This window comes from Bemisia tabaci, chromosome 5 (assembly GCF_918797505.1).
Source record: "Bemisia tabaci chromosome 5, PGI_BMITA_v3".
Classification (NCBI taxonomy): Eukaryota; Metazoa; Arthropoda; class Insecta; order Hemiptera; family Aleyrodidae; genus Bemisia; species Bemisia tabaci.
Window position 1 is genome coordinate 52,722,417 of NC_092797.1, and position 24,070 is coordinate 52,746,486.

Sequence of the window (24,070 nt, forward strand, 5' to 3'; positions counted from 1 at the left end):
AATAGTGTAAAATTTGTACAGAACTTTGTACAAAATAGTTTCTTGTAAAAAGTGTGGACTACTGCCACGTCGTTTCCATACAAACTCCCAATACGCCGCAAGTACCACAAATGCCCATGTTAACCAAATCACCTCATCATCCATTTTTTAAGGACACAATTTTTAATTCAATTCAACTTACTTTATCAAAACTCCAATCGTTTATCAAATAACATATATCGAGTCATTTTAACAAAATCAAAGACGGCATAATATCATTTATCACACAGCCAAAAACCTAACCTAGAAACCACGATGTTTACAAACTCAAATTGGAGAACACTCATTGGTCCAATAATAAAAATTGATTTGCCGCCTTTTTTCTTTGCAAGCAAAACGTGTGAACATGTCTGAAAATGGGATCGGGCGTCAACACTCAACGATGCACTGATGACTTCCATTTTCGCCTCCCATTTGCTCACATTTGCTACGTGGGCAGACGGCATTAGACGTTTACGGTTTCCTTGGTAACCTTTGTTTGCTATCAGCTGATATCGAGTAATATGACTAGGAAGCTCCAACCCAGTGGTTGGAGCTTCCTTAACCGCGAAAACTTTAAAATTCAAATTTTCAAATTTTGAACGTAAAGTACATTTTTTCCATCACGAGATTAAAGCACAGACAAGTTTTGAATTATTGACTGTATCACCATGATTCCAAAAATACACTACACAACATAGCATTGGCTAACAATAAAACAATATGCAATAAAATAAAGTCATGACAAGGAACATAGCCGAAAATGGCGCCGATTCCCATTAACCAACGCGCGGTCTCTCCAATGTAACATGGTCTAATGATACTCCCCAGCTGGGACCGTCCGGAATAGCAGCTCTAGTGCAAGCACCAGAGCCGCTAAAAAGAAATGAACTATGCAAAACGATAATCCGGGTATCGGAACTTGGCTGATTTGAAAACGCCTTCAAATGCGGCGTGATACCCCACGCATTCCGGAGAGTTCAAATAGTTGTATCATTGCGCCTTAGAAATGCGACGGAAGATTACAATTGAAACAAGCAGGAAGCTCCAACGCATTGGCGTCGGAGAGCGGCTCTGGGGGCAGTAGTTGTAGTCAAGAATGAGGGCCTAGACACATTTTGTCATTGATGTACAATCCGACAACTGTCGATTCATGTTTTGTAACTTAGCAGATTTACGTAGCCGGTGTATAAATGTGTATTGGGCTTTGATATGGCGAATACATGGCATTATCACTTGTTGTATACTTTTAATTTTGAAAGCTCTTTGGAGGTCCGCTTCCTAAAAAATCTCTGGTTGATAAGTCGTTTAGCGAGGCTGCAAAAAATTTGCATTTTTATATCTGAAAGTGTAGGTATTGGTTTTTTGTATAATTGTTTTTTTGGATTGCTGGAAAAGTAACGCATACTTCTATAATTTAGGACTGAGTCAGGGAAATATAAGGTTCGTTAAATAGTAAATATTCCTAGTACCGTGTGACACTATTGTTAACGAAAAGTTTTTGCAACTTGTCAAAGAGGTTGTTGAATGATCTTCGAATAACTTTTGATGAGCTAGAGGTAATGGTTCTATCTGCAGCTCGTGGACTTCTGTACGATATTGTCCAGAATCATCTAAATTTTCAAAAAGTGTCCGCTTGTTCGATACCCAATTTGCTCATTCATGCATACAAGGAGAAGCGCATGAAAGCTTTAGCAGACATTTTGGAGATGAATCAAGAATTAGATGAAGAATTTATGACTTAAATCACGGCACCTTAATCACGGGATGACCTTAATTACGGCAACTATTTATTGTCCATGAGATGCAGATGGTTCCATTTCCCTAGCTCATCAAAAGGTATTCGAAGATCAATTTCATCAGTCACCCGTACGAACCACGTTTCTAGTGACCCGTACTTGCTTCGCACGTATGAAACATACAATCAGAGAAAACAGAATTCATCTTACAATAATCAATAATCAGTAGGACATGAATCGTTGCGATGTATAATACGACATTATAATGCGGCATTACTATTGTAATTCATTTTAATGTTTAGGGGCATTATAAATCATTATTGCCACGTCGGAATGAAATGTTGTAGACTGAATTGAAAAGCATGTTGGCAAAATTTATTATAAAAATAGTATAACATGTAGGTACATAACATAAAGGTAATACAAATTAAATGATTAGAGCGTGTATATTTCATTACATTATAGGTATATTACAATCATTTTTGTCATTGTTGGAAATTTTGATAGTTTGAATTTTGATAGTTGATAGTTGATAGTTTGAGAGTTGAAAATTTGGTTATTTTATTTAGTTAAGGTGATTCGATAGACGCCATATTTTGTGTCAGAATGGCATGCGACATATCCCATCAATTGGTTCCATTTTTTCATTTACTCATCATTTTTCTCCAATTTTAAGTTTCGCAATTCTGTTTTCAGGAGACTAAAGCACTCACTTATCAATTTGTATATTTATATTGAGTTAAGGGTAGAGACGTATTCCTCACCGGAATTGAGGGATGGAGGTGTTACAGTAAGTCCGGCATTAGGTTCCATTTCGACATCAGCGACGATCAACGCTACGATACTGGAAGCCAGTCTTCCGATATTAAATCCCTAGCGGGGAAGAAAAAAAATGCCTAGATTTCGCTAAAAATCCCTAAATCCCCAGATTTGCTCAAATATACTTAAAAAATCCCTAGATTTTGCAAAAAGCGCCATTTTTTTATGAAGAATCATGATGTCATTCGATGTAGCGATTTGCAATATTTAAATCTGATTGGCTCGTTTGAATTTTGGCGCTCTCTGAAAGCAGTGCTAATCCAGACCAATAAAATGAAAGAATATTAGTTGATTTCTTATTATTAACAGGTTGAATGCAGTTGAATGTCAAGTACATCGAAGGACGCAATCGTTTTAATTTCCGGCTTATTTGCGGGGAAAATAGTGTTGCCAAAAAGGCCTACAAAATATAGATGAAAAAATGTTTTCGATTGTCGAAGCTAGAATTGAGGTTAAAAAGTTGATTTTTGGTAACTTTACCTCATCAAAAAAAAATCCCTAGATTTCCTGAAAAATCCCTAAATCCCTGGAAATTCCGGAAAATCCCTAAATCTAGGAATAAACTCTTAGACATCGGATGGCTGTTGGAAGCATTAGAGTCAACATTTGAAACGCTGCTGCAGAATTTGCCGGGAGTATAATCGAGTGTTGAAAGTCAGTAGAATTGAACAATGTAATAATTGCTTTCCGAAATAAGCGTTATAATAAAAAAACAACGAATCTGAACTGTTAATACTGGAACACACCTTCTGTAAATGTACCTTGCGAGAGATAAGTAAAAAAATAGATGTACTGGAGGAGAAGTGCTTCTCCACAGAGTTTGAAGAAGGAAAAAAAAATGCCCAAATTTACTTACTTCAGCATTTTCGGCAAAATCACTGCAATTTCCGAACCTTTTTCTGGCCAGGGGCCAAAATTAAATGATTATGAAGGGCCACTTAGATGTTGTAGATAAAAATAGGACTGTTGAAAAAGTCGCCGTTTTCAATAAATATGTACCCGGAATGGAAGACATCTAGGGGAAAATTGTTACGATTTTCCGATGCAAATATTTTCCTACAATCTATTTTCCTGCGTTTTGGGATTATACGTACTAAGCAGGCTAAGAGCCCGTTCGCCAAAACTAATCGGAACTGTATGAATGAATTGCTCCTTTTAAAAATCAAAACAATATCGAATTGCGATATATTACACAGTTAAGATAGGGCTATGTCCTGTCGTAAGCGGCGACATAAAGTCGATATCATTTCAATAATCGCCCCAATGGCCACGATAGTTGTTAGACGTTTACGGTTTCCCTGGTAACCTTTGTTTGCTATCAGCTGATATCGAGTAAATGACTAGGAAGCTCCAACCCAGTGGTTAAAGCTTCCTTAACCGCGAAAACTTTAAAATTCAAATTTTCAAATTTTGAACGTAAAGTACATTTTTTCCATCACGAGATAAAAGCACAAACAAGTTTTGAATTGTTGACTGTATCACCATGATTCCAAAAATACAATACACAACATAGCATTGACTAACAATAAAACAGTATGCAATAAAATAAAGTCATGACAAGGAACATAGCCGAAAATGGCGCCGATTCCCATCAACCAACGCGCGGTCTCTACAATGTAACATGCTGCATTGATACTCCCCAGCTGGGACCGTCCGGAATAGCAGCTCTAGTGCAAGCACCAGAGCCGCTAATAGCCTTCATGCACGCTGGCCTTTTCGATTTCCGTCAAAATTTTTGCAGTCATGAATGCGCTTAAGTGCGCTCCAGCTAGAATTGTACTTACAAATGGGTGGTTTTTCTACGAGGATTAAAAATAATCGAGTGGTACGGAATATAACAAAAGAATATGAACTATGCAAAACGATTCTTCCGATAACGGAACTTGGCTGTTTTGAAAACGCCTTCAAATGCGGCGTGATACCTCAAACATTCCGGAGAGTTCAAATAGTTGTATCATTGCGCCGTAGAGAGGAGTTGCTACAAATCTCTTCAGTTGCTGTATCTCTCACGTGCAACAGATCGATTCATTGGGAAAAGTGGCTGCTGTGTCCGCTTGAACCTTCATGATTGAATCATTCCTCTCCTTCTTCTTCTTCAAACAGCGGAATTTTCTCGAGACGCTATGCACAGAGAGAGAGAGAGAGAATAGGTAACATGTAATAAAAACTTTATTACATATTACCTATTCTCTCTCTCTCTCTCCCCCCGCTTTTTTTTTGGGGGGGGGGGGGGAGGTGTCCACCCCACACGAATGGTATCAAAATGAGCTCGCGCTGATACTGTATCTCTTCTGATACCAAATCACATGCGACAAAGTGACAAAACTAATACAAAATAAATAAATAAATAAATAAATAGGGAATTACTTTACTAAACAACCCTCTTGCAAACTCCAAGGAGTCTAGCAGGGTCCTCTGAGGTATACAGTTATGCCGGACTGGTTCTAAATTTAGACTAACGTCCGATCTCTATGCTGGACACTAAAATCATTCAGTTCGTGAGATTCTTATTCTACCGATGAGGGGCTTGGAGGACAAGGCGGAAGTGCAGTTTTTGCTATTTCGAGACTACAAGTTTAATGTTTCGAAATTACATGGATCCTAATGGCGGAAAGAAAGTGGGAACTGACTTTTTGATCCTTAAAAATTGGACTTTGGGAGCGAATTTATCACAGAAAATGCATTGAGACTAGTTTTACTTGAAATTATTAACATCTCAATTTTTTAAAAAATTGCACTTATACGCCTTTCTCTCCAAGCCCCTCGGATGTCATCGTCGCCGTTTCTGAACCTCTGTTAGGGGTTGTGGGTAAGGGGGATCAGAACTTTAAGGATGGAAAAATTCCGATCACCAAAATTCGATTCGGCACGCAACGCGACTGAGCTGCATTAAGGCGCTGGGCAAGAACCCAACGAAAACGCTCATGATATAACCCCAGCAAAGCACCCAATGGCTGTCTGAGATAGATCCCCCCCCCCCCCCCCCAATCACCAGGCTATGCAAAGAAACTCGACAGAATTCATTTTGTGCCTCTTATTCTAAATTTTGATATTTCTCATACCTTTGAATTCCCCTCTGAACAGTAAGAGCCTTGCGCTGTACTGCCGCGCTACGCAAAAACGCCCATGAACCTTCGAGCGTTCCTAATTTCCTTTTAGATAAGTTACGAATTTATTGAGAGACTTACGAATATTTTTATTCCCATTTCTCAGACAACTTTATTCGCAGTATAATCTAGAGCATGATAGAGGGCTGATAAACGTGAGATAAGGATGAAAGACAACAATATTTTCGAGCGTGAAATCGCCACACGCCAGGATGTAGTGGGTTGTATTAGTATAAAAAACTACAAACATAAACAACGAGAAAAGGATACGAGACACAAGAGAGAGCCGACAATCAGGATGGAGCGGCGTCGGACTACCAACATAACAAATAGAATCACACTACTTCAATAGAGCATCTGATAAATTCAAGGAATAATATGCATGTTTTTCATCCAAAATAATTTTTATAAAATGGGAAATTTAGCATCGTTCTAATGTTCATACGGCGTTTCTATTGAGCACGAGAGTATACTGTCGTACTAACTGCTTAAGAAAGAACGCCGTATGAACATTCAAGAGTTGTCAAATTTACCTTGATAAAACATGTATTTTTGACAACATTAATACATATTCATCCTTGAAATTTTCAGATATTTTAGATTGAATTGCGTACAAAATTGTCTGAAAATTTTGGAAAATGATATTCACAATTTTCCCAGTAAATTCTGTTTTTATCGGAGGAGACTTGGCAACGTCTAAGGGCTCATACGTCGTTCTTCCTTAGCACGGCAGTATAGTATCATACCCTCCTGCGGGCCGATTATTGTAATTGATAGACAAAGCTATAGACAAAGAAGACATCGGGGGTATAAAGCAATCCTAATGGTTGAAATAAATGGTTCTCATAGACTAGGGGGGGAAAATGATAGACTAACTGTCGGGTCTCTCGTGGGTTGCCTTTAGTTAGTCTATTAACTGCCTCCTTTGTCCATTGCAACCACCCGCTTCTACCAATAGAATCCCTCCAAATCCTCTTTGTCTTCTTTGTCTATTGCTTTGTCTATCAATTTCAATAATCAGCCCGCCTGTTACTTGTAGTTTTCGGGCCCTATTTATAGTGTCTTTTTCTCAATCAATGATTGTTGATCTGTTTTCAGGGCTCTTCCACCGCGGTCTCTCGCAGAGTGGGACTTTCCTGAATCCTTGGGCTTTTTCCGAGAACAACGTCGAGAAATCCCACGGACTTGCCGCCAATTTGGGCTGCCCAACTCACAATTCAGCAGAGTTGGTCGAGTGTCTTCGCAGCCGACCCGCAGAAAGCATAGTCTTGTATTCTCGTCATTTGCAGGTATCTCTTTCCTCCTCCTCTCGAGTAGCACAGGTAAAATTGGACCGCGTTAAGCAGAAAGGAACCAAGCCATCTGCTATTGCCAAATTTAATCCGGCAGTTTAATTTTTTACAAGAAAACGGTCGTGCGGATTTTGACGCAAACAGTGACCTTTCTGCACAGTACGAAGAAAATTCCTTAAAATTTTCAAAGGAATCCGCACTAACGTTCTCTCGTAAAAAATTGAATTGACCAGTTGAATTTGGCAAAAGCTAATATGGGTTGGTGCCTTTCTGCTTAACGTGGTCCATTCGACCTGGTTCCGAAACTACAAGAAAGAAACGCCCGCGCACAGGGTTATAGGACATTTCGTCAACGATTTTTTGTCCGCGCACCAGTTTTTCCCAGTAATTTACGTCCACGCGTTTTTTCGGCACGGGAGTTTTGGCCCACGTGCCAGCTGAGACCCAAAGTTAATTGGTCCACATGTAAATGCAAACGCCAATTGCTCACGACGTTTTTGGATGAAAATATGTAATGTCTTGGAAGAATGAGGGTTTGCTTGTTTTTTTTGTTTTGTCTGTTATGGAGAATAATATTTAGTTGAGAGTTTTGGTAAAAATGGGGGAGCGTCAATTCCATGAGACAAAATTCACTAAAACTCTCTACCCTCTTTGGTGTAACAGGACTTAATTATCTTTCAAGAAATTCCCACCTTGTTATACCTGAACCGGATAAACCTCTATATTTGCCTCAGCTAAAGGCTCTTGGATTTATCCTGTGTACGATACGTATCTTGATTTATTTTGCGAGGAAAGATCTGTACTTTCAAAGGATGCCTGTCATTCTTAATACGTTCAATTCCGTATAATACTGTGCAACACCTCTGTTGTGAAATAGTTGCTTCAGGCGTCGCCGCACGGCGGGCGGGCGGCCAGCGCGATACGCGCATTGGCGCCTACAAACCTAAGTGGATACTTCAAGCATTGTGCAATGCGTAAAGTATCCACTTAGGTTTGTAGGCGCCAGTGAGCCTCTCGCGCTGGCAGCACGCCGCTCCGCTCTGTTCGGCTTTAATATTTATACTCGCATAGTCAGCGTTTTTTTAACTTATGATTTTGAAATGTTGGCACACTCTGCATTGATTATTCTCATTTAAATTGATGGGGAAAAAATATGTATCAATTTATCAAAGGAGAATAATAATATAATATGTGTTTTTAAATATTGGTGGTTCCGTGTCAAATTTAATGATTTCCAAAGCACTTTAATTTTTTCTTTTACATTTTGTGCTTTCATTGTGCTGCAGCGAGGTGTACGCGCAACGAAACGCTCACAATTTGACGTATTTGACTGTAACAGATCGATGTACAGATGAGTTAAAATTAAAGATTGCGTGCTTCTTGGTTTTTTCCCCTCTTTTATTCATTTTTGCAGTTTCTGTTGGCACAACTGCGGCTCATTGAGATTAATGTCGCTTGGAAAAGGTTTTACAAATATTTGTCACGTTTTAAAAATATAAATGTTTTCAAAATGAAGTAATAATTTCGTAAAGAAAAAATAAAAAAAATGAAAAAAAGTACCTATACATATACGAGGGTCATGCAAAAAGTAAGGTTCCCTACCTTGTATCTTCCAAACGAAAAGGGAGAAATCAAATCGGTAAAAAAGCGAGTATTAGGCATAATTTGAACTTTAAAACAAGCCCAAGTTTTGGAAAATCGGTTGAGAACTTCGCGAGGAAACAGTTTTTTATTGAGACAACCTCCTGTCGCCGCGTGCCCACCTCCGGGGTCAGGATGCGCGGAGAGTCGATCATTTCAGACTCGGGCATTCGCCTCTAAACATCACATCAAAAAGGAATTTAAAAGTTTTCATTGAGTAGGTCTTCACTTACTTTTTGACGTAGTCTCCACTTGTTTTTTGACATTTCTGGTATCATTATAGCAGCTTCTTGATGCCGTCCGTGTTAAAGTTCTCGCCTTGGCTCCGAAACCAGTCATCGACAGCGATCTGTACTTCCAAATCAGTTGCTTTGCGTCGGGAAATTTTTCCCCAATCCTCCAGACTCTCTTCATTTCTCTTTATGTGACTTTCATCTGTTCCCGAATGGAAAACTTTCACGATTAAAAGCGATTGCCAGTCGATTCAAAGGTACAGATCGCTGCCAATGACTGGTTTCGGAGCCAATGCGAGAGCTTTTACGCTCTGAGCGGACGGCATCAGGAAGATGCTGTAATGATACCAGAAATGTCAAAAAACAAGTGGAGACTACGTCAAAAAGTAAGTGAAGACCTACTCAATGAAAACTTTTAAATTCCTTTTTGATGTGATGTTCTGAGTTCGTATTTTTCATGAAAAATAAAATTTTGAAATTTCAGCTGAAATTTCAAGCTTTCTTTGAAAAATTGATTTTTGATACTATAATCGGTAAACCTGTACCCTTTAAACTAGTGAAAAGTGCTTCCTAGGCGAATTAATCACAGAACCATACTAATAAATACTTATAAGTTTCACCTAAATGCGAAAAAACGAAGAAACAACTAAGAATAAAGGAGAGGGTGAACTCCCAGACTCGCCATACTCGAGAGCGAGACTGAAGCATAAAATGAAGAGACTATTTAATCTATGAGTGAGGAATCCATGAATGAATGACTACTGTGTTCCATTGGGACACCTCTCTCTTTTCTCTAGAGAAACAAATAGTTGATTAAGGAAAGCCTACTCGTCCTATGCTATTCTATCAAAGCAAAGCACCTGATTGGCTCATTTAAATTTTGCCGCTCTCAAGAAGAATTAGAATTTGAGTGAGTCGATCAGGGTTTGATTTGCTTTATTTGAGTAAGTGTAAAAACTTAGACTGAGAGATTTTATTCACATTTTAATGAATGAGAAAGGTGAGAGGACTTTTTTCAAAAATTGAAAATAAATTATTACAAATGAAACTGTTTTTTTGCTGCAATATTCAAGTCAGATTTATTTTTTTCATCAAATGCCATGTGCTTCCCAATTTTTAGCTGAGTTTTTATGTCATAAATCAAAAATGCTACTCTGCATTTTTATCCGTGTCTGTGATAGCAAATGTTTTTCATTAATGTTTTGTGAATAATTTATTTTTCATCTTAGGTAACATACGGAAGTTCTTCAGGCTGTTCTGAATTCTTCGTATTTTATCTTTGTATTTTCCCATGAAGGAAACAATACAATAACACAATTGAATTATGAAAAAATATCACAGTATTCACAGATTACAGCACAGCTACGAAACAAACAGCACGGTTTTGTTAATTTTTGTTTTTGAGGTTATGTTTGGAACCGGTAGTGCATGGTGAGGTGAGGGGAGCGGAAGTGGCGCAAGGATTATGGCGGAGCAACCTAACAACACCAAAATACACTTCACACGACTTAATATTTATCCAAATTTCCCAGAGAGGTTCAACTTACACTAATTCATGTGCAAGTCTTATTTTGTGTATTTTTGGTATCAAAAATTCAATTTTTCAAAAAAATTGAAAAATAAGAAGCCTTTTGAAATTTCAGTGAAAAATACGCTTGAAATTTCAAGGGCGAACTCAGGTGATGTTTAGAGGCGAATGCCCGAGTCTGAAATAATCGACTCTCCGCGCATCCTGACCCCGGAGGTGGGCACGCGGCGACAGTAGGTTGTCTCAGTAAAATACAGTTCCCTTGCGAAGTTCTCAACCGATTTTCCAAAACTTGGGCTTGTTTTAAAGCTTAAAGTATGCCTAATACGCGCTTTTTTACAGATTTGATTTATCTCTTTTCGTTTGGAAGATACAAGGTAGGGAACTTTACTTTTTGGATGACCCTCGTATAAGGTATATTGTACATTCAATATTTTAAGGATAGAAATAAAAACAAACATTCACCAATGACAATTTAAAAAGATGCTTCAAAAGGAGAAAGTAATAACATTTCATTTCGAAAATGAGCAACCACAACAACACCTCCTTCTCTCTCAATTCCTCATTTCCATATTGTCAGTATAATTTTACATACCGACTAAAATATAACGCTTGGACCAAGTCACTATTGCTTATTTTACGTGTGGGCGTAAACTACTGGACAGAAAAGGTGCGCGGACAAGAAATCGTTGACAAAATGTCCTGAAATCGCGCACAGTCAAGCCGGTAGGTGTATAACAAACACAAGCGCCTTCAACTACAGATGCATACAGCTATTCATACTCCGAATACAACTATTCGTACTCGATGGACATCCGTGTTGCATACGCATACATTGAAGGGGCTTGAATTTTCCTGGTTGTCGCGGTAGTCTTAGAGGTACGCACGATGCAGCTGTTATGTCTCCCCTATAAGAAATTACTCTAGAGTACCTTTATAGACAGAGTATGGCCAATGCTGTTCCGGTTTTTCATTGGTCGCGAGCGAATAGGCTGTCACGATGCTCTTAGGGCCGTAAATAAACAAACAAGATGGCTGTTATCAGCAAGCAAGATTGAGGTTAGCCGGCCAGGTTGGCCTAGTGGTCAGCGCGTCTGACTCTAGGCCAATAGGTCCCGGGTTCGAATCCCGGTGGTGGCGACAAATTTTCATGGAACTGACGAGTGGATCTGCAGAAACAGATTCCACTCGGCCTTAATCCCTGAAAATTTGAAAGCCTGGAGCATGGATGTGCCTAAATCCCATGATGTCTAAGGACAATAAATACTGTCTATCGATGGCTGTAGGTTCCAACGGAATATAAGCCACTAAACCAGCAAAAAAAAAAAAAAAAAGATTGAGGTTATGCACATCTTACATCCTCCAGTGATAAAGGTGAAAGGCGATGTAACAATGTTTTCATATTTGCGAGTGTGTGTGTGTCCCTTTGAGGAGCCGCGGGTTGCCGCATCTGATGAATAAGTGGAAGAGAGATAGACGATAAAACGGCGGCTTGTCAAAGCCGAGTGTGCTCCTTTGACGTGCCGTATCTGAGCAATGAGTGCGAGAGAGAGAAAGGACAAAACAGCGTATAGACCAATCCAAGTTGAGCCTTCGTCCCCGTTTACGGCCGTACTTTCCATGGCTCATGGTCGGAAAGCACTCCGGTGTTTTTTCGGGGCACCCGGATTCGGGCTCGCCACTACCACCGCGGACCAAATTACGAGGCCCAGCCTGTATTTTTGCGAGTGTGTGTGTGTCCCTTTGACGATCCGCGGGTTGCCGCATCTGATGAATAAGTGGGAGAGAGATAGACGATGAAACGGCGGCTTGTCAAAGCCGAGTGTGCTCCTTTGACGTGCCGCATCTGAGCAATGAGTGCGAGAGAGAGAAAGGACAAAACAGCGTATAGACCAATCCAAGTTGAGCCTTCGTCCCCGTTTACGGCCGTTCTTTCCAGGGCTCATGCTCGTAAAACACTCCGGTGTTTTTTCGGAGCACCCGGATTCCGGCTCGCCACTACCACCGCGGACCAAATTACTAGGCCCAGCCTGTATTTTTGCGAGTGTGTGTGTGTCCCTTTGACGATCCGCGGGTTGCCGCATCTGATGAATAAGTGGGAGAGAGATAGACGATAAAACGGCGGCTTGTCAAAGCCGAGTGTGCTCCTTTGACGTGCCGCATCTGAGCAATGAGTGCGAGAGAGAGAAAGGACAAAACAGCGTATAGACCAATCCAAGTTGAGCCTTCGTCCCGTTTACGGCCGTTCTTTCCAGGGCTCATGGTCGTAAAACACTCCGGTGTTTTGTCAGGGCACCCGGATTCGGGCTCGCCACTACCACCGCGGACCAAATTACGAGGCCCAGACTGTATGTTTGCGAGTGTGTGTGTGTCCCTTTGAGGAGCCGCGGGTTGCCGCATCTGATGAATAAGTGGGAGAGAGATAGACGATAAAACGGCGGCTTGTCAAAGCCGAGTGTGCTCCTTTGACGTGCCGCATCTGAGCAATGAGTGCGAGAGAGAGAAAGGACAAAACAGCGTATAGACCAATCCAAGTTGAGCCTTCGTCCCCGTTTACGGCCGTTCTTTCCAGGGCTCATGGTCGTAAAACACTCCGGTGTTTTGTCAGGGCACCCGGATTCGGGCTCGCCACTACCACCGCGGACCAAATTACGAGGCCCAGCCTGTATGTTTGCGAGTGTGTGTGTGTCCCTTTGAGGAACCGCGGGTTGCCGCATCTGATCAATGAGTGGGAGAGAGATAGACGATAAAACGGCGGCTTGTCAAAGCCGAGTGTGCTGCTTTGACGTGCCGCATCTGAGCAATGAGTGCGAGAGAGAGAAAGGACAAAACAGCGTATGGATAAATGCAAGTTGAGCCTCAGTCCCCGTTTACGGCCGTTCTTTCCATGGCTCATGGTCGGAAAGCACTTCGGTGTTTTTTCGGGGCACCCGGATTCGGGCTCGCCACTACCACCGCGGACCAAATTACGAGGCCCAGCCTGTATGTTTGCGAGTGTGTGTGTGTCCCTTTGACGATCCGCGGGTTGCCGCATCTGATGAATAAGTGGGAGAGAGATAGACGATAAAACGGCGGCTTGTCAAAGCCGAGTGTGCTCCTTTGACGTGCCGTATCTGAGCAATGAGTGCGAGAGAGAGAAAGGACAAAACAGCGTATGGACCAATCCAAGTTGAGCCTTCGTCCCCGTTTACGGCCGTTCTTTCCAGGGCTCATGCTCGTAAAACACTCCGGTGTTTTGTCGGGGCACCCGGATTCGGGATCGCCACTACCACCGCGGCAAAATTACTAGGCCCAGCCTGTATTTTTGCGAGTGTGTGTGTGTCCCTTTGAGGAGCCGCGGGTTGCCGCATCTAATCAATGAGTGGGAGAGAGATAGACGATAAAACGGCGGCTTGTCAAAGCCGAGTGTGCTCCTTTGACGTGCCGCATCTGAGCAATGAGTGCGAGAGAGAGAAAGGACAAAACAGCGTATAGACCAATCCAAGTTGAGCCTTCGTCCCCGTTTACGGCCGTTCTTTCCAGGGCTCATGCTCGTAAAACACTCCGGTGTTTTGTCGGAGCACCCGGATTCGGGATCGTCACTACCACCGCGGCCAAATTACTAGGCCCAGCCTGTATTTTTGCGAGTGTGTGTGTGTCCCTTTGACGATCCGCGGGTTGCCGCATCTGATGAATAAGTGGGAGAGAGATAGACGATAAAACGGCGGCTTGTCAAAGCCGAGTGTGCTCCTTTGACGTGCCGCATCTGAGCAATAAGTGCGAGAGAGAGAAAGGACAAAACAGCGTATAGACCAATCCAAGTTGAGCCTTCGTCCCCGTTTACGGCCGTTCTTTCCAGGGCTCATGGTCGTAAAACACTCCGGTGTTTTGTCAGGGCACCCGGATTCGGGCTCGCCACTACCAACGCGGACCAAATTACGAGGCCCAGCCGGTATTTTTGCGAGTGTGTGTGTGTCCCTTTGACGAGCCGCGGGTTGCCGCATCTGATCTATGAGTGGGAGAGAGATAGACGATAAAACGGCGGCTGGTCAAAGACGAGTGTGCTCCTTTGACGTGCCGCATCTGAGCAATGAGTGCGAGAGAGAGAAAGGACAAAACAGCGTATGGATAAATGCAAGTTGAGCCTCAGTCCCCGTTTACGGCCGTTCTTTCCATGGCTCATGGTCGGAAAGCACGCCGGTGTTTTTTCGGGTCACCCGGATTCGGGTTCGCCACTACCACCGCGGACCAAATTACGAGGCCCAGACTGTATTATTGTTTTTTTCGTGTGTTTTTCGTAGATATGCTAGTTTAAATTGTTACTACCTTAAAATTGAATATTTTGTCGAATTTAGCTTCTTATCGATCTTACGGTGAATCGCCATCTTGTTTGTTTATATACGGCCCCAAGAGCATCATGAAGCCTAAAAACTCGTTGACCAATCAAAAAGCGGAACAGTTTTCCTGTAGTAAAAAGATACGAATGGCCATACTCTGTCTATAAAGGTACTCTAAATTACTCCAGAGAGGATGCGCGTCGATAAAGGCGGCCCATTTAAATTTGGCAATAGCTGATGTGGCTTGGTTCCTTTCTGCCGAACGCGGTCCAATTATCGTTATTGTATCGGAGTGTTGTGCATATTGTCTATTCGCTGATTGAATTAGCTCCTTTCATTGAAATTGATTGCGATACTATTGAACTAAGTTGCAATTTTTTTTTCTATCGTAAAATTGCCTACCATTCTCACTCATGGAACATACTTTATTGATCGTTTAAAATTGATATTCATCGACCTTTGATATAAAAATATTGTAATTTCATGGTAAAAAAATAATTGCAATTGCATTAAATTATTCATCGACCTTTGTTATAAAAATATTGTTATTTCGTTGTAGGAAATTAATCGCAATTGCATTAAATTACATATTCCAATATTTTCATAGCAACTGTGCCTTTTGGGCTGTAATTAGCCATGGAAAAAGGGCCCTGATCGGCTGCAGGAAAATTTTCAGCGGAGCGATTTTAGTCGAGTTTGATCGAAAAATGGAATTTTCCTCTTGCGGCGGTATATACTCCATCGATATTCCACCAAAGAGGAATGCCAGTTTTGAGCCTGTAGCGAGCTTCAACGAGTTACGTTGTGACCCGCGGATTGCCTGCTCCAAACACGACAGATCGCGGAATTGAAAAACGATTTTTCTCCATACTGCGTTTTTTTTCACAGCGTATTTCAAACGGCCATGATTAGGATTCGATTGACATTTTTTGTACCGAAACGTGCGCACTACATTTTCAAATGTACCTACCTTATCTGATATAGACGTCTCTATGACGTAATTTTGATTTTTCATGCGCTATAGATTATTTTTCCCCGTTGACGGTCACGCACCTCATTTCGTCGCCTTTCTGGCGTTCGGGCGTATCTCTATTCCCAAATGATCCCGGGAAAGTATGGAAAAATACGGGGAACAAGGCTCACGTGGTAATCGGGATACGCCCTCTAGTCAGAAGAGCGTGGATAGTCCAGGCGCCTGGTAGCTAAAAATGAGGCTACCTGGAATTTTGGGTACACAGCGATTTTTTTGGCTTACTTAATGTTTTTTGGGTCGCTGAACCCAAATCTGAAGTTTCCTACCGCGTATCTGGTGAGCATTTTCCGCCATTTTGAAAAAATGGCCTAAAAAGGCCTTTTTAGCGGTTTTTTTAATGTAGCGGCTACGCATGAGAAAAAATCCCGGATTTAGCTAATGTTTTGAATAGCTGACCAAATTTGAAAGAAAATTGTGTGTACATATGCTAGGTTTGCTGAAAAATTGAGGAAGATACAGCATCGTGAACATCGCGCCCATTCACGTTTTCGCGGCGCACCCGTTAACGTGTGATCCGGCTCGCCGCGGTCAGCCAAGTTTCGAAGCGTTCCAAAGTTCCGAGATCCGAGGTTCCTCAATTTTTGAGCAAACCTAGCATATACATATACCATTTTCCTCCAAATTTCGTCAGCTATTCAAAACATTAGCTAAATCCGGGATTTTTTCTCATGCGTAGCCACTATATAAAAAAAACCGCAAAAAAAGGCCTTTTTAGGCCATTTTTTTAAAATGGCGGAAAATTCTCACCAGATACGCGGCAGGAAACGTCAGATTCGGATTCAGCGACCCAAAAAACATGAAGTAAGCCAAAAAAATCGCTGTGTACCCAAAATTCCAGGTGGACTTACCAGGCGCCTGGACTAGGATTTGTGGGACGCAGACGGGTGATGGCTCAGCCAGAACCTCTACGCGCAGGAAATTCTGAGCGGGACGAGGCAAAAATTCAAGATAATATTTGGATTGCAATTTGCAAAAAGGAATAAAGGGCATTCCAACGTTGCCAGTATTGTGCAATTGACATCCTTTGCGATACAATTACTGAAATCCCGGAAAAAATTGAATTTACGAAGGTAATTTTCGTCATGAACTTATAGTTTACTGAGAGTAAAGATGAATATTGTTTAGATGGTCAGTTTATATTTGCAAGGTAAATCAAGTTGCACAATCTTAGCGCCATTGGAATGCTCTTGGTTCCAGTGGCGTGGCGTGAATGATCGATTATCGATATCTCGCCATTTGAAGCTATGGTAAAGAATCGATTATCAGGGTGTTCGCAGCGAACACCCTGATAATCGATCTTTTTTCATGGGTTTGAGTGGAGTATCAATCGATATATCGCAAAGCACGCCACGCCACTGCTTGGTTCCTTTCTGCTACAAAATGCAATTCATTTATCCTTTCCCCTGAGGATGAGATACTATTCAACATCATATCCACCCATGCGACAATGTACTTGCGCATTTTTGAACTTTCCTTTTAAACTTGCAACGTATTTAACACACACTGACGAAAGGATCCAGTGCTTTTTGAGGATGCGAACCCAAAAGCACGGCCGTAAACGGGGGTGTGAGGCTCAACTTACCAGAGGCGGATCCAACAATTTGGCAACACCGGATTCCCTCCATTACAACCTATGCTAAATAATCGATTTTGGTCGGAGCACCTAACCCCTCCGAGAATCGATACATTTCCATAGGTGTAAATGGAGAGAAGACGATGTTGCCAAGTTGCTAAATCCGCCAATGCAACTTACATCGATGCATACGCTGTTTTGTCGTCTATCTCTCTTACGCCCGTTCATCAGATGCGGTATGCTTCGGCTCGTCAAAGGGACACCTGCGGCGCACACTGACACTCGCAAAAATACAGGCCGCGGGGGTAGTGCGAATTCCTTCACCGCAAAACCACTCAAGTGATTTCCGACCTTGATCACCCGAAAGTACGACCGTAAACGGAGAGTGAGGCTCAAGTTAGATGGGTCCATACGCTGTTTTGTCGCGCATCTCTCTCGCACTCATTGATGAGATAAGGCATTCTTCGGCTCGTCAAAGGGACACTTGGCGCGCGCACACACAATTGTAAAAATACAGGCTCCGCCTTGCATTTCAGCCGCGGTGGCAATGCGAAATAGTGATGGCAACACCAGTCAAAAGCTTGTTAAAGAGAATACAGGAAAGCGCGGCGGTTAACAAGCAGAGGCGGATCCAGCAATTTGGCAACACCGGATTACCGCCATTTAACCTATGCTAAATAATCGATTCTTGTCAAAGCGCACCTAGCTCCTCCAAGAATCGATACATTTTAATAGGTTTATATGGAGGAAATCTGGTGTTGTCAAATTACTGGATCCACCAATGTTAACAAGAAGCATCACAAGCCGTCGTGTCCCTCACGGAAGAACGTAACTACATTTCAATGTTGCCGAGTTTCCCCTCGCAAATTAAAATTTCACCCTGTTAATCTCGTGCATTTCAAACTGGAATTTCACCTTATTTTTCTTCTGATCTCATGCAAAAATCAGTAAAATTTCAGGGAAAAATCGCACAGGGACATCCTTGTGAAAAATCGAATTGATTGAGTCAATTTTACAACCTTGGAATGGAGATACGTTTCTTCGTCGGGGGGACGACGAAGTATCTCTCTACGACTTTACAGATACTTCAAACCGTGCAGAAGGAAAACAAAAAATCCCGAACGACCCTTACTGTCTTAGCGCTCTAGGTCAGTTTACATGATCACATTAAGTACGGCTCGTTCAGATGCTTTCACTGGGTGCAGATTTAGAAACGCGATCACTAGGAAAGGAAATACATTTTACTGGGTCATTATTAATGCAGGTCATGATCAACGAACCTTGGGAATCGAGCAACATACTCGAATATATCTATGATTTCTTACATCACAGCCCAACGATTTGCTCTTTGACTCTTGAGCAGCACTGAGGTTGTCTACGGTTTATGTGATCATTTACCTCATATTCCTATTCCCCTTGAAATATTTCCGACATTTTTATCGTATTAAAGCGACTTAATTCAGACCCAGGGGTGTAGAAGAGGTCAAACTTCAAGATTTGCAACATTCCGACGGTGAATGCCGAAAAACATGTTCTTCGATTGGAGATATTGATTTTTTGACACACTTAATGGGCCTGTTGCAAACTTTTGCTAGAGCAAAAATAAGAGTTGTTTCTTGTAGATAATGCCTCAAAAATCACGATGAACGCATCGGCAAACACTGAAATGCACTCATAACTTCACAATCTGCGTAAGAAATTTGCGTTTTTTTAAGCTTCCCGCTTCAAAAACGATACTACGGCACAGGTGAACATTTTGTTAGAGGAGTCGCTCCATCGTCGCGAATATTCATCATGGCCGACGCTTGCTCGCAGTTCCGTGCGTGATTCGAGGAGAGTTCAAGGTCAATCAATTCGGGCGTGGAAAATATGAACGTTAACACACCGATTGTTATCCGGTCTAATCCAGTTCAGGTGTTATATCTCGTCCCATCAAACGTGTTTCGGCGGATTGGCGTCGGCCATGATGATTATTGCCGACGATGGAGCGACTCCTCTTACAAAATGTTCACCTGTGCCGTAGTATCGTTTTTGAAGCGGGAAGCTCAAAAAACCGCAAATTTCTTACGCAGACTGTGAAGTTATGAGTGCATTTCAGACTTTGCCGATGCGCTCATCGTGATTTTTGAGGCATTATCTATAAGAAACAACTCTTAGTTTTGCTCTGGCAAAAGTTTGCAACAGGCCCATTATTCAAAAGAAAATCAAAGAGCGCATTAATCGTACTGATTTTTTCTGCATATAGAAGATTAAGTAAAAATTAAAACAATGGGTTACGCTTATTTCTTTTAAAAGAGCATAAAATAACAGGTAAGACTTTTTAAATTTCTCCATCGTAAATTACATTCCCAAGTTGCACCGACTGCAACAAATTACAGTTATACATATTAGGTACAAGGTGGAGAAATGGTGCTGGGTCCACACCATTTCGCGGGGAAAAAAAGCCCAGAAATTCCAAAAATTTAAATTAAAGTCAAAATTAAATTTCTTGAACTCAAATGCACACCAGTACGAAACTTTTTTCTTGTTTTTTCATATTAGGTACAATTATTGCTACTGCATTAAAGTGGCGTTTGCGTTGTCTGTTCGCTGATTGAAATAACACTTTTTATCAAAAGCTATTGCAATACAATTGAAATAGGTTTTGTTTATCATGACAAAAGCATCAAGGAATTGTACATTGCCTATCTTTTCGAAAGATGGAACTCACTTTGTTGGTTGTTCAAAATCGGCGTTTGTGGACCAAATAATGTAAAATTATGGCAATTTCGTGGTAAAAAGAATTCAATTTCAATGCGATAAATTGCAATTTCATTTCAATAATATCATTGCACTATGCTGCTTGGGTCACTGAATATCGTAATCGTATCGAATATCGTCACTGGTTATCGTAAAGAAGGCCTTTGTGCTGCTAGAGATAAACACTGAAAAGATGTTCATATTTAATTTTTCTAGAGCTGGAGGTACAATCCCTTTTCCCCTTGGGCGCCTTCAGTGGAAGCAAATTCTTCGAAAGCCTTCTTAAGCGAGGATCCTTACAAGTTACTGGAACGGGGGAAAATCAAAGACCTGCCGTGGTTAATCAGTTTTACATCAGGAGAGGGACTCTACCCAGTTGGAGGTACGTTAAATTTACATACCAATCAATTTTTTAACCCTCCATGCCATGAATTCATTTTTGATCTCAAATTATAGAGAACACTAATCTATTTTTTAGCTCGCTTAAAGAACACGAGTACCAAATTGTCTTAAAAGTTTAATTTTTGGGAATCAGTTATCCGAAACAAGAAAAAACTAATGCTAATTTGCAAAGTCGTGCGACAGAGGAAATATTCAATTTTTAAAAAATCAAATAATAAGTCGAGACGAATTCGTAACGCTTCAATATTAAATCGACGAAGAAATGATTGCAGAAATCGCTGTTCCTCTATTTCCCAATACTTAGGAATAAGTCAATTTATGTTTTTGCGTAGAAATATTGAAGTTGAGAGCGTCACTTGGTAGCGATATTTTTCAGTTTCGCCATCAAAATATCTTGAAAATGAGACATGAGACAGATAGTTGCTCGCCATTCAAAAGCAGGACGAAAACAAAGTCTGAATGAAAGAGGTGATGCAACTATTCCTACTCAACGTTTGACTGTGTTGCATAAAGAAAAATTGAAGGCGTTTCCAGATTTCTCGCGCTCAGAGGAGCGCGGCACACTGTCCAGTTCGTTGCAACAACGCTCGGCAGTTGGAGACTATGCGAGGAATTGATCAAAAAAAAGCGAGGAAGAGTGATAAGAGGGTAAATTCAGAGGCTATTTTACAATTCGCATAGTTTTTAATGATCAGGTTTCCGAGAAAAACTGAAATGAAAGGGGTACCAGTGGCAGTCAGCATTGCAACAGTAGATGTTGACTGAGGTTATAGGACATTTCGTCAACGATTTTTTGTCCGCGCACCTGTTTCTTCCAGTAGTTTACGTCCACGCGTTTCTTCGGAAGGGAAGTTTTGGTCCACTTACCACTTGAGACCCAAAGTTAATTGGTCCACATGTAAATACAAACGACAATTGCTTACGACGTTTTTGGATGAAAATTTTTAATGTCTTGGATGAATGAGGGTTTGTTTGGTTTTTTTGTTTTTTTTTGTTCGTTTGTTTGCTCCAACGGAGAAAAATATGTAATTGAGATTTTTGGTAAAACTGAGGGAGCGTCATTTCCATGAGAGAAAATTCACTAAAACTCTCTACACCTCTTCGGTGCAACAGGACTTAATTATCTTTCGAGAAAATCCCATATTTTTATACCTGAACTTGATAACCTTTTGATTTGCTTCAGCTAAAGGATCTCATATTTTTCCTGTGCATGATAACTTCGTTTCGGCACTGGTTTGCCGCAGCGCTTCGAGCTACTATTTCGCCACGGAGGTGTTGCACAGTATCATATGAGATCGGAGGCATCCCAACGTATCATGATTGATGGCATCTTTCAAAAGCACGAAGTTCCCTCGCAAATTAAATCGAGGGACGACAACAAAAAGAGAGTGGTAGTCGAAAAACATACTGTCCTAGTATCTGTATTTAATGACGTTTAGTATGATTTTTAACTTCATTAGAGGAACGAGTGACCTAATTTAAGGAGAAATATCCTTAAATTTACAGCCGAGAAGATTTCCTTATGAGTTGATAAAGAGATTAATGTTTTCTTAAAGAAGAAAATATGCTTTTATAAAAAGTAAAGTCACTTACGTCAAGCAGAAACCCGCTTTTGTTCACCTATTTTATTCTTAATTCAAAATAAAATCTTCTTGACGGCATATTCAAGAATGTTCCTTTATCTCTCTTATCTCGACTTATTTTGCAAGGAAAGTTCCGTACTCTTAAAGGATGTCTGTCATTCTTATTGTTGGTATGTTGGAGTGCCTTCAATTTCGTATAATACTGTACAACACCTCTATTGTGAAATAGTGAAGCGCCGTGGCACGTGGCACGCGGCGCGGCCAGCCAGCCAGCACGGAACGCGCATTGGCGCCTACAAACCTAAGGGATACCTTAAGCATTGCGCAATGCGTGAAGTATCTGCTTAGGTTTGTAGGCGCCAGTGCGCGTTTCGTGCTAGCAGCACGTCGCATAACCCCGCTCTATGCTACGGCCTATTATTTAAACTAGCGGAGTCAGCGTTTTTCAACTCATGGTTTTTATATGTTTGCACAATTTGCATGGATTACTTTAATTTAAATTGATAATTGAAATTTTAATGTGTGTTTTGTAAATATTAAGGTGTTTCCTTGTCGTATTTAATGATTTTCAAAGCACATTAATTTTTTCTTTTATATTTTAAATTGTGCTGTTACTGTGCTGCAGCATGGTGTGAGCGCAACCAAACGCTCAAAATAGGACGTATTTTGACTCTGAAAGATCGATGTACAAATGGGCTAAAACCGAAGATCGCGTGCTTCTCGGTTTTTTCCCTCTTTTATTCATGTGTGCATAGTTTCTTTCGACACAACTACTGCTCATTGACTTTAATATTTATGCCATCGCTTGGAACAGGTTTTACAAATATTTGCCCCGTTTTAAAAATTTAAGTAAATGTTTTTAAAATAAAGTAATATTTTCATTAAAAAAAAGTATTTATAAGGTTTACTGGTCATCGAAAATTTTAAGGATGGAAATAAAACCAAATATTCACCCATGACAATTAAAAGAGATTGATCAAAAGAAGGAAATGACATTTCATTTAAAAATTGAGTTACCACAACAACTCTTCCGTCTCTATCAATTTTCTCATTCCATTATTGTCAATATAATTTTACATGCGGGCTAAAATATGACACTTGGACCAAGTCACTGTAGCACACGTGGACGTGAACTACTGGACAGAACAGGTGTGCGGACAAAAAATCGTTGACGGAATGCCCTGAAACCTTGACTAATGTACAGCACTATTTTAATCACTAACTTAGGATAATTACTTATTTCCACGTACTTATTTCCACGTTATTTTTTTGTCCTTCTTTTACTTATTTTCCACGTTTTACCTGTTTTACCTTAAAATGTTCTACGCACGCACACAAATAAAAAAAAGACGAAATCCGGCATTAAAATTCTGTAGGCAGCCCAGTCTTTAAATTTTTGCCTTTCATTCATATAAAAATCCCATATTATTGCTAGAGGAAGTCTACCCAGTTGGAGGTGTGTTATCATTAAAACAACCAATTATTCTTAAAATAATATTATTGATCCGTGAGGAAATTTTAAAACAAATATGTTCCTGGTCCATGATATCAAACGTGGTTCTCCATTATAATCTCCTAAGTGACGAGTATTTCAGTTTATGCTCTTGCATTAAAAACTTTAAGTTCGGAACGTCACCAAAAAAGGCGCGATGCACTATCACCATCAGAATACGTTAGTAAACGAAATAAGGGGAAACAAAGTTGCTTATCATCTCGGAAGGACGTAAAAAGAAGGCGCGAAGCGCCTCAGTCGATTACAGTACCAATGCAGTGGTGCATTGGCGGATCCAGCAATTTGGCAACGCCGGATTTCCTCCATTTAAACCTATGGAAATGTATCGATTCTTGGAGGGGCTAGGTGCTCCGACACGAATCGATTATTTAGCATAGGTTTAAATGGAGGAATCCGGTGTTGCCAAATTGCTGGATCCGCCTCTGCAGTGGTGACGCCTGAAAGTAATAGGTGGTAAAACTATTCCTGCTCAAGGACTATTTGTGTTGCTTACGGGAAAATTGAAGGCGCTTGAAAATTTCTCCCGCTCAGAAG

At 40.9% G+C, this 24,070-nt stretch overlaps 1 protein-coding gene across 5 annotated transcripts in view; it reads left to right on the forward strand.

The window, feature by feature from the left end:
- Positions 1 to 24,070, forward strand: part of LOC109039844 (esterase E4) — a 72,282-nt gene that overhangs the window by 42,305 nt on the left and 5,907 nt on the right. For all 5 annotated transcript variants that reach the window (XM_019055519.2, XM_019055520.2, XM_019055521.2 and 2 more), the window contains exons 7-8: positions 6,782 to 6,972; positions 20,255 to 20,420. In XM_019055519.2, the coding sequence (XP_018911064.2) occupies positions 6,782 to 6,972; positions 20,255 to 20,420 (357 nt within the window). The remainder of the gene's footprint in view (positions 1 to 6,781; positions 6,973 to 20,254; positions 20,421 to 24,070) is intronic.